This window comes from Salvelinus namaycush, unplaced genomic scaffold (genome assembly GCF_016432855.1).
Source record: "Salvelinus namaycush isolate Seneca unplaced genomic scaffold, SaNama_1.0 Scaffold542, whole genome shotgun sequence".
Lineage (NCBI taxonomy): Eukaryota > Metazoa > Chordata > Actinopteri > Salmoniformes > Salmonidae > Salvelinus > Salvelinus namaycush.
Window position 1 is genome coordinate 108,746 of NW_024061245.1, and position 11,115 is coordinate 119,860.

At 42.2% G+C, this 11,115-nt stretch overlaps 2 protein-coding genes across 2 annotated transcripts; both read right to left on the reverse strand.

Moving 5' to 3' along the window:
- Nucleotides 1–3,932: 3,932 nt before the first annotated feature.
- On the reverse strand, nucleotides 3,933–6,006 carry LOC120041792 (coiled-coil domain-containing protein 34-like). Its single transcript, XM_038986658.1, has 3 exons — nucleotides 5,208–6,006; nucleotides 4,116–4,623; nucleotides 3,933–3,964 (listed from the first exon to the last, which is right to left on the reverse strand). The coding sequence occupies exons 1-3, from the start codon at nucleotides 5,431–5,433 to the stop codon at nucleotides 3,940–3,942; spliced, it is 759 nt and encodes a 252-aa protein (XP_038842586.1). The 5' UTR covers nucleotides 5,434–6,006; the 3' UTR covers nucleotides 3,933–3,939.
- Nucleotides 6,007–7,852: 1,846 nt separating this feature from the next.
- LOC120041795 (octapeptide-repeat protein T2-like) lies at nucleotides 7,853–9,763 on the reverse strand. The gene is made up of 3 exons (XM_038986660.1): nucleotides 9,511–9,763; nucleotides 8,732–8,853; nucleotides 7,853–8,436 (listed from the first exon to the last, which is right to left on the reverse strand). Exons 2-3 carry the CDS (start codon nucleotides 8,812–8,814, stop codon nucleotides 7,854–7,856), a joined length of 666 nt encoding a protein of 221 aa, XP_038842588.1. The 5' UTR covers nucleotides 8,815–8,853; nucleotides 9,511–9,763; the 3' UTR covers nucleotide 7,853.
- Nucleotides 9,764–11,115: the final 1,352 nt, after the last annotated feature.

Here is an 11,115-nt window from a genome sequence, read left to right on the forward strand (position 1 = left end):
ATATATGTGAAAGAATATAGTTCAGGAAATAATCCAAACCTAGTTGTGCCTAGTTAGGACATAACGTTAGCTAGCTAGATAACGGTACTGTACTGTAGCTCATACAACGCCGACGGTCAAACCCGGCTTTCTAATATTTACGGTAATTAACTATAGTAACGTTATGGAAGGTATTCACAGAAAACCATCATTGTCTTCGTTATTCATTATTAGTATGTTATATTATTATTATATAAATTATTTCTAGACATATTCAGAGCCAAACATCAACCCAACTAACTGTTGTCGCATCCAAACTTGTCACCATCGTTTTCAGTTGTAATTGCGAAGTTCCCAGAAGAAGTCCAGCAACAACGGAGGTTCCTCGATGAACCCACCTTCTATCAAGTTCTTTGAAGAACCTTTTGGGGCTGTTTTTCATTGACCAAGAACCCTACGGTTCTTAGGGGATCTGAGAACAACTCCAGTTGAACCCTTCATTTTTAGAGTTGTAGTCGGCTCTATTTACTCTCAGATTCAACACATGATGATTAGCATCAACGATCAAGTCAGCTGCTGCTGCTCCAATACAGTATGAGGTGAGACGGTGAACTGATGTTGAACCGGGCAGTCAGCTGCTGCTGCTCCAATACAGTATGAGGTGAGACGGTGAACTGACGTTGAACCGGGCAGTCAGCTGCTGCTGCTCCAATACAGTATGAGGTGAGACGGTGAACTGATGTTGAACTGGGCAGTCAGGGGCTGCTGCTCCAATACAGTATGAGGTGAGACGGTGAACTGACGTTGAATCATAATGAATAAGTTAATTAGTGAAACTGTTAAAAAATAGTATATAGAATATTGTACATCATATTAAATATATTACGGTATTGTTATCATATAGAAATATCATGGAATATTGTACATCATATTAAATGTATTACTCTATTATCATATAGAAACATCATGGAATATTGTACATCATATTAGCATCAACATACATTATTGTTTCATTCAATTTCACATAATAAGGATATTTCATATTTTCAAGTTCAGAAATCAGAACCCATCACCTGCTATGTAAAAGAAACAGAAGAATGCACAATGGTCAATGCTATCCGGGATCCTTGGGACATCCCTACCCTAAACTCTAACCTTAACCATTTTAAATGTCAACTTCAACAGGCTAGGGACGTCCCAAGGATGTATCTCTATCTCTTTACATTGCTTATGCATATTTGGTGGCCTGACTGTGTCCAGACTATGTCAAAGGCCCATCCTGTTAGATCTGAACCTCATGGAGCTTGGAGTGATTGGATGACAGAAGTCACATTTAGGTGCCAGGTGTAACTGAGGCTGTAGATGCGCCATATCCATTACATTGAGTGTTTTATAAAATATGACTAAATATGGTTCTGTGTTGCAGGGGCAGTCAAGAAATGGAACAGCAAGGCCATAGAACATGACATAATCAGAGCTGTGAGAGACCACCTCAAGCCCCTGGTAGAGCCGGGGGTGGTGTTTACCACTCCACCAGCAGAGCTGTGGGAGACCACCTCAAGCCCCTGGTAGAGCCGGGGGTGGTGTTTACCACTCCACCATCAGAGCTGTGGGAGACCACCTCAAGCCCCTGGTAGAGCCGGGGGTGGTGTTTACCACTCCACCAGCAGAGCTGTGGGAGACCACCTCAAGCCCCAGGTAGAGCTGGAGGTGGTGTTTACCGCTCCACCAGCAGAGCTGTGGGAGACCACCTCAAGCCCCCGATAGAGCCGGGGGTGGTGTTTACCACTCCACCAGCAGAGCTGTGGGAGACCACCTCAAGCCCCCGGTAGAGCCGGGGGTGGTGTTTACCACTCCACCAGCAGAGCTGTGGGAGACCACCTCAAGCCCCTGGTAGAGCCGGGGGTGGTGTTTACCACTCCACCAGCAGAGCTGTGGGAGACCACCTCAAGCCCCTGGTAGAGCCGCGACACCTTCCTGTTCAAGTGAGCACATCACAACAAGGTCCAAAAATGTATTGAATGCTGCTCTATAAATGATGTAATATGCAAGGGAGATATGTATACTGTAGCTAAGAAAGTAATACTAAGTGTATGTTGTGTAGTAAGGTGTTAGTAGCCCATGTGCCTCACCCGAATAATTTTGTCCCTTTCCCCTCTCATAATTTAGCCTACTGCACTGACTTGGTGCTGCACATGTAGACTATAGCCTTTAGAGAAATGTCATCATCAAATATTGTAAGAGCTTTCAAAGTCTGCTTACATAGAGTTATGACTTGGTGTACAGGGAGAATACTGTAAGAGCGGCCCATAATCAACATTTCTAAAGTGCTGAACTAACGGTTATATTGACTGCGTCCGTCCTAGCTCTCTCATTGTCTTAATCAAAATTACAGATTGCCTGTAGTCCACTTGTTGTCCCCTTATGCCATAGTTTGTACATGTCAATTGTCAGTAGAAACCACATTTGTTTAAGCAAGTCAGCCATATCAGCTATGTTTTTTAAAAAGGACTCACTCCATGGTGATGAAAAGAAAGCTCTGCTGTTGGAACAGCTTTATGTCCACCATAACAGTTTGTGGGCACCGTTTGTCAAAGTTATAGTGCAATTCATGTATTGTTTAGTGTTGTGTTGTGTAGTGGCTTTGCTGGCATTCATCTAAAACATTTCGGGGGAGTTTTCCCCACCAAGATGTACATGCTGCAATCACCACTGGGTGAATTATAACACATCAACCCTGTTACCTATAGATAGACAGTCTAGAAATCTTTAAACAATTTACATTTGTTTGGTAAGCTTGCATTCCATTCCCCCTGTCACATGGGGATCTATGGTTGATTCTAAATGAAACAGTCAACTCTGTTACAGTCAACCCTGTCACTTTATTTGGCACTTAATAGGCACTTGCTATAGTATGTATTTTTTAAACTTTTGAGATGGGAAAACATGTGTTTTATTAAGTTGAACATGTGCTCTTTATGACAGAATGTTAGAATTAGGTGAAATAAAAGTTACACTCCCCAAAAGGTACTCAACTGGTGGAATGACCCAAGTACTGAACTGGAGGTGGGAGAGCTAACGATGCGTCTACTGTTGCTCTCTCCTCAGATTCTTAGAGAAGCTATTTCAATCTGATATTTCTCCTATGGTCTAAAATAGATGTGTATAGAGGACTCCTCTCTAATATAACATGTCACACATTGTAGCAAACTGATGGAATGTTAGGTGTCTCATTGAAAGTCTAACATCTACCATGACTACTGGATGGTTCAATTCTAATGAAATAACAAAACAATCCACACCGTAACAACAATATTGTTTTTTTAATTTAATGCTTTTATTAAAACGTAAAACTTTAATAACAAAAATGACATCGTCAAACATCACTGGCCTGACTTGAGTAGCTCTGCCCGGGGATGGAGCCAGCAACTTAGCTGCTACCGGTCCGGTCCAGGCTACCTGCAGACCTCCTCCCAGACCTCCTTTTCAGCACCTCCCCTTAACAGGTGAGGTGTTGGAAATGATCAGAGTTGCGTTCAACTTGAATAAAGATAAGAAACTCTGGTTTGTGGAGCCACTGGTCTGAGGGGAGGACTTCTGTTTAAACCATTTCCATTTTTGGGATATTTTCTAGGACAGTAGAGGTGGTGAGCAGAGATGAATTTAATTAGGATAAAGATGAGAACCTCTGCTCTGGGGAGGAGAGTCACTGACCTTCGATGGTTTGTTGCCTGATAAAGAGGATACTTGCTGGCTTGAGGAGACAATAATGTTTTGTGGAGGAAATGTGGCTTGATGACTTAAAGAGGAGGAGGAATTATTGGGCGACACTTTTAATGACCAATGTAACCTCAGTGGAACTGTGGCTTCTTCGAGTTCCAGCTCTAGGCAGACAGCAGGTCAGAAATGCTGTAAGACATCAGAGACAGGTAAGTATCTATATATTTACATGTTCCAGCTCTAGGCAGACAGCAGGTCAGGAATGCTGTAAGACATCAGAGACAGGTAAGTATCTTTATATTTACATGTGTGTTGCATCTACACTAAACCCTCACATTTGGATAATGTCACTTTTTAAAGTGACAACATATATATTAACAGTGTAAAACATGAATAGATGTTTAAACATTCTTTACCCCATCTTAATTCTCTTCCAGATGCCTGGCCTTTTCTTGTTCTTGGAGGTTAGCTCTGATGTTTCAGCCTCTTCTGGAGCTTCTAGCTGCTGGCTGTCTGGCACCCCCTGTTGGTTCTCTGGCCACTCCTGCTGGTTCTCTGAACTCCCCTCCTGGATCTCTGCCCATGCCTGTTGCCTCCTTGGCCTTTCCTGGTGGCCATCTCCAGATCCAGTGGGCTGTGTTGTCTCCAGATAATCGTGGCTGTGTTGGGTGGATAGACACCGGGTGTTGATTTGAGCATCAGCCTCCAGATTCATCTGCTCCAGGTAATGTCCCTTCATTTTCCCCCTCTCCTCCTTCAGTTTCTGATGAGTTTGTTTTTTAAGCAGGGACTGCTCTCTCCACTGCTTATTAAAATCCTCCATCTTCTTCCTTCTCTTCTCAGCCTTCAGCAGCTCCTTCCTCTTCTCCCTCTCTCTCTCTGCCCGTGTCATGGTGGCTGTTAGCCTTGTGTGTCCAGGGATGGCTGGTAGGGGAGAAGAAGTAGAGTTCACATTCAACTTAGGGATCTGGTATCAACTTAAATGTAATGGACACAGGGAATGAAGAAAAGAAAACACAATTTAATCTCAATGATTCTTTACTCTTTTCAGTTGAGCAAGGCATGGAATTTGTCAATAAAGTGCAATAATTCCCATCCCGAATTGACCTGACCCTAAGTTGAACATGAGTCCCGAATGGCACCTATTCTTTGTATAGTGCCAGGGCATATGTGATCGCTTAGGGCCGCATGGCCACTAGTAGCCCCCGGATCCCCCCAAAACACGTTTTTGTGTGTGTTTTTTAGGAACTCTTTCTGGGTCTCTACTTAGTCTTGAGAGTTAGACTAGTAGATGACACAATGTACCATTTAAACACGTGGTTGTTACATCAGCAGTATGTTTCTTGTTATGTCAGTCAGTCACTCAATTAGCCATGTCAGCTAACATATTCTTTAGACAGTAGTTTTATATTGAAACAATGATGCAACATGATGACTGGTGTGTAACTGATGTGTGTAGAGGAGACTAAAGAGGATGATGTCATAAGCAGAGGGAAAACAGGTCTTACCTATGTGGACGATCTTATAGCCCTCCTCAGCTTCTCTCTGATAGGTTCTCTCGATCTTCTTGAGGTTCCTCTCCTCCCACTTCTTATTTATCCAGCCCACAGCTCTCCTTCGGATACTTTTATCAGGTGGGAGAATGTCCTCCTTGTCTTCTTCCTTTTCCTCCTCCTCCTCTAAGTCACCCCTCTTGTAATTTTCAAGGAATTCCCTTCTTTCCTCTTCCACCATCTCCTCTCTTCTGTTTGCCTCTATTATCTCTCTCTCTCTGATTAAAGCTAAATGGCCTTTAACGGCTCTCTTTCACTCCTCCTCTCTCTCTTCCTCTCTCTGCCTCTCCTCCTCTCTTAGTCTGAACATTTCTTTCTGTCTAGCAATTTCAATCTCTTGTTTTTTATCCTGCTCCTCTTGTTGTCTTGCCCTCTCCTGTTTTCTTTCCATCTCCAGCCGTCTTTCCTCCTTCTCCCTCCTGATTTGTTGTCCTCTTTCTATGTGTTCTCGTTCCCCCTTCAACACTTCTAACCTTCTCTCTTTACGCCTATTGAAGACTTCCCGTGCTTTTGCTTTAACATTAACTACTCCATGTTTCTTCATGCTTACTTCCTTTGCTCTCTCTTCTCTTTCCCTGTACTCTTCCTCTACTTCCTTAATCACTTCATGCTTGTCTTCCATCTCTCTCTCCTGTTCTATCTCCAGTTCATTCTGTCCCTCAATTTCCCCCAAAATATTTTTCTGCCCCTCCTTTCTTCTTCCTGCTTCCTCCCTCTCTCTCATGATCATCTTTTCTTTCTCCATCTCTTTCTGTTGCCGATCTTTTAATTCCATCTCTCTCTGATTCTCATTGTCTTTCTCCCTTTCTTTCTCCTTCTCCATTTGTTTTTGTCTCTCCTCTTGTTGTTGTCCTCTGTGTATCTCTTCTATCTCTCTCTGTGTATCTCTTCTATCTCTCTCTGTGTATCTCTTCTATCTCTCTCTGTGTATTGTTCTCCCTCTCTCTTTCCTCCTTCTCCATGTCAATTTGCTTCTGTTTACATCGTTCTTCTTCATTCTCTCTTTCAATCTCTCTCTGTCTCTTCTTCTCTTTCCATATTTTTCTGTCTCTTCTCCATTCTCTTCCTTTTGATCCCTCTCTGTTTCTCTTTTTCACTCCCTCTTTCTTCCTCTTCCATCTCTATGTGCTTCTGTTTGCGTCTCTCCTCTTCTTCTTCTCTCTCCATCTCCTTCTTCTTCTCATCTTCTTGTTGTCTCTGTTTTGGTATTTTCTCCATTCTCTTTCTTTCTACCTCTTTCTGTTTGTTGTTCTCACCCTCCATCTTCTCCTCCATGTCCATTTGGTTCTGTTTCCATTTATATTTGTCTGTTTCCATATTTTCTAATTCTATCAGCTGTTCCTTGATTTTCTTGAAGACTTCCTCCAATTCAGACGTCTTTTTGTCATTGATGAGGGCTGTCTCCATCTCCATCTCTCTCTCCACTCTATTTTTCATCTTCTCTTCACTTCGTCTCCAATCATTTTCTCTCTCTCTGTCTCTATCAAATGTTCTCTCTGGTTCAGTCTCGTCTTTCAATCTAATCTCTTCTTTCATTCTCGCAACCTCTCTGTCTAACACTAGTACATTTTGGTTAACCTGTTTCACTCTCTCATTCTGTCTTCTATACGCTTCTTTCGCTCTTTCAAATTTGATTTTGTATTGAATCTCTTTTGTTGTCATATCTTCTTTCAGTCTCTCAACCTCTCTCTCTAACTCTTTCACCTTTTCGTTAACCAGTTTGACTTTCTCATTCTCTGCAATACGCATGTCTCTTTCTCTTTCAAATATGATTTCCTTTTCCGTCTCTTTCAATCTCTCAATCTCTCGTTCTAACACTTTTATCGTTTCTTCTGCCTGTTTCACTTTCTTCTTCATTTCTTGTCTTTCCAATTCTGCTTTTCTCTCCCTTTCCATCTCCCTTTCTTTCTCTTTTTCCCTCTCTCTTTCCCTCTCTCTTTCTGTCTCAATAGGTTTGTTGTTCCAGGCCAGTCTTGGTCGCTGATCCCCCATGACTTTCTGCCATAGCCTCAATCTCTCTATCTCTTGCTTAAATTTAAAAGGTTAAATTAGTGATAATCTATGACCAAAACATACTTTCAAAGCATTTGCAGAGAATGATACATAGAAATACAACTTAGACCTAGGTAATTGAATCAAACACTGAACAACATCAATAGCAGGGTCATTTTGATCAATTCATCTGGACAATTCATTGTCAATTAATGTATTGACATGGTTTGAAAAAATTATGAGACATTTTATGGAATCAATTATGTCCAAAATGTGTACAAATACAAACACACAACTAGCTTGCCCATTCAGTTAGGGGTTTGAGAAATTCCCGTTGCAATTTAATGTTGCCTCTGATGTTTATGCTTGTAGAAATTACTCCTACAAATGATGTTTCACTAATGCAATTATTTACAACCTGCACAGATACAGTTGTCAACAACAACAACAGTAATGACGTGAATAAGGAAGTGGATATTCAACCGGCAGAAGAAAGGCGTAGGGGTTGAGATAAATGAAGGTTAGGTTTAGGACCTAGGGTTGGGTTATGGTAAAGGTATAGTTTCAGTGAGGTTAAGGTAAGGGTTAACGTTTAGGAAGGCATAAAAGTTAACATTGGGTTAGCATACTGCTGCCATTCATTTTCAGCCGGGTGAATATACACTGCCTTTTAATAATAACAATGACATGTCTTACGTGGGCCAGTTGTAGGTCCACCATCAGCAGCTCCAGCAGTTGTTTGAGTCTGTTGACTTCCTGCATTTTTCTCTGGTTCTCCCATTCTGTGGCTCTCTCTGCCTCTCTGCTTCTCTCTGTCTCGCTGCTTCTCTCTGCTTCTCTCTGTCTCTCTGCCTCCCTGTGGCTCTCTGCCTCCCTCAGTCTCAGGATCTCAGCCTTCCACTCTTTCATAATACCCCTTTCTACTCTTCTTCTCCTCCTTTCATCTTTCAAAAGGGCTCTGAGATGGTCTGTCTCAGACTGTAATTGTTCAATCATCTCGTCCTTCTCCGTTCCACCATCCCTCTTCTTCTTTTCCTCCTCCCAGAGGCACACTTGAAGTCTGTCCATCTCCTTCTTCTGATTTCGGATCGTTCGATCCTTCCCCCTCAACTCAAGCATGTGGGCTTCCTTCTCTGTACAGGTCTTCTTCTCTTCCCTCAGGAACTGAACCTCCATCTCTGCCTGCTTGTAGCTGGGTGCAAAGGAATGTCAACACATTATTTAGGAAGTGAACTCAGACAATTTACTACAATATTACAATAATAATGAAACTTCTGCTCAATTAAACTGCCTTTAATCACACAACTCACTCAACTGTGACTTACAGTATGTGAATGTGATGAGTTGACTGTCCATGATGGCCAGAGGTGGGTAATGTGTAGCTCTGGTCCAGGGCGTTAAGTACAGCTTGCAGACACTGAGCCTTCCTTCAGCAAGCCGCACATAATGCCCTAGACCAGAGCTAGGTTATGTGATGAATGACTTACAGACTGTTCCACATGATAGGAGGGGGTAAGAAGACAGTCCCAGTAGGAGACTGAGATCGTCCAGAAGAATAAGAGGTGTCCATCTCCTCAGAGACTGCAGGAAAGGTCTACAAGTTTTATTTCTGGAAAATAAAGAGATGCCTTCGTTCAGCAACAATGTGTGTTTCTATGTTTCTGTCACTAGATGGTGCCATTGTACACAACATTTACTCACCAGGTCAGTGAATTCAGAAACAGCCTTCAGACTACAGTACTCAAGCTCTAGCCTACAACCCATCATGCATCAGCACGACTAATATAATAATACCTCATCACAACTTCATAATCACAGTACACCAGGATTGTGTTCACAAAGTGTTTCAGGGTAGGAGTGCTGATCTAGGATCAGGTCCCCTCCTGTCCATCAAAACGGATTCAGTTTGATTTAAAAGACAAAACGGATTATTGATCACCACTCCTATGAGACTTTGTGAATATGAGCCTATGTGAAAGAACCTTTCTGGCATATGCTGGCTAGACTGTACACAGACAGACAGATAAGTCAACAAGACAAACAGACAGAAGAGTAAATACAGATGGATTGATTGATAGCAACAGAAAAAAACAATTCCATAATTAATAATTGTATTTTATAAGGCTAGCTAGATAATGGCATAAAAAATATTTCAAATAGGTTAACGTTCACTTTCACATGTGTTATCTTACCATGACAGAATTATAGGTTAAGTAGGCTAGCGGAGGGTTAATGTATTGTAAACTTTTGTAAATATTTGACTCACCTCAAATCACACTTGTCAAACAGCAGTTTTAGTGTGGAACCGAACAACATCTTCGGCATTAACTTTCTCTGTTCTGGAACTGTATTGTTGCGTCATTTGGAACGCTTGAGCGTCATAATCCGTTCACCGCGCCTGCTTGATTGACAGCTAGGGGTTCTCCTGCGCATCAGTGTCCAAAAGTCGATATGGTTTAGCTACTCATAATTGATCAAGACACAAAATAATAACAGGACAGCCATAACTGTACAGACAAACATACAATCACAACAATTCCAATTAATTATAACCTCTTATTAGTTGGTCCCTGTGACAGTCAAATCCCAACGCCCTAACCGCCTGCCTGTTGAGCGTGCCTGTTGAGTGTGGTGCTCTGTTTGGATCTGACCTCTCCGCTGTAGTAGTGATGGGCTTTCTGAGTCTATTCGGTGAGCCGGCACATTTGGCTCCGTTCAAGTAAAAGAGCGGGTTCATTTGGCTCATAAACGGATCTACCTTTAAAATGCTTAAAATAAATCTAGAACAATGAAAAAATTGCAAATATTCAATGTAAAAGCCAAAAGGTAGGCTACCATTAAGTCAGATAGTGAAATGCGCGTAAAAAAATGAAGAATTCGTTTTTAAGCATGAAATAAATCCTCGTGGACCAGATTGACCCGCTCTCCCCACTATTTATTGTTTCTGCAGTGAGGATTCACCCCCTTTAGATAATGATGTTGTAACTTATCTGTAGAAAAACGTTGTTCTGAGCTCAACAAGCACTAGTAGCAGTATGCAAATCAGAGAGCCAGATGAATGGCTCTTTCACCGATGCAATTCGGTTCCAGACGTTCAACAAAAAGATCCGTTCAAAAAGATCCGTTCGTTCGTGAACGACACATCACCACACTGTAGTTCTCCACCATTGTGTACCGTCAGCTGGAGGAGCGTTCGTCCAACTTCTCATCCAAGTAAATGGCAGCGGCGCATCATCCATCCGCTGAACTCCCAAGGGACTGCGGGGATAGTTTACGATGCAACAAGCGTTTGGGGAGTACATTCATTGAAACGCAATGACTGTTTTTAAATTCTTGAGGGACTCTTGCTCCAGGGGAAATCTCAGCAGCGATGTCTCTGCTGTGCGTCAGAAGTAGGATATTTTTCTTCTTCGCTATGCTTATTATACTGTACATATCTGTCACATTAATGACATTGCACTCAGGAAAGTTGTCTGTCGGCTATTGGGGAGATGCGCATAGCCCGTTGAGTTGTCACCTAGTGAGATCACTCTGTTATAACACACTGTCTGTCTGTCAGGGAGAAGAGACTCACCTTGTCACCTAGTGAGATCACTCTGTTATAACACACTGTCTGTCTGTCTGTCAGGGCTCTGGTCTAAAGTAGAGTATTATAAAGGGAATAGGGCCCTAGTCTAAAGTAGAGGATTATATAGGGAATATGGCCCTGGTCTACAGTAGAGTATTTTATAGGGAATAGGGCCCTGGTCTAAAGTAGAGGATTATATAGGGAATGGGGCCCTGGTCTAAAGTAGAGTATTATATAGGGAATAGGGCACTCGTCTAAAGTAGAGTATTATATAGGGAATTAGGCCCTGGTCTAAAGTAGAGT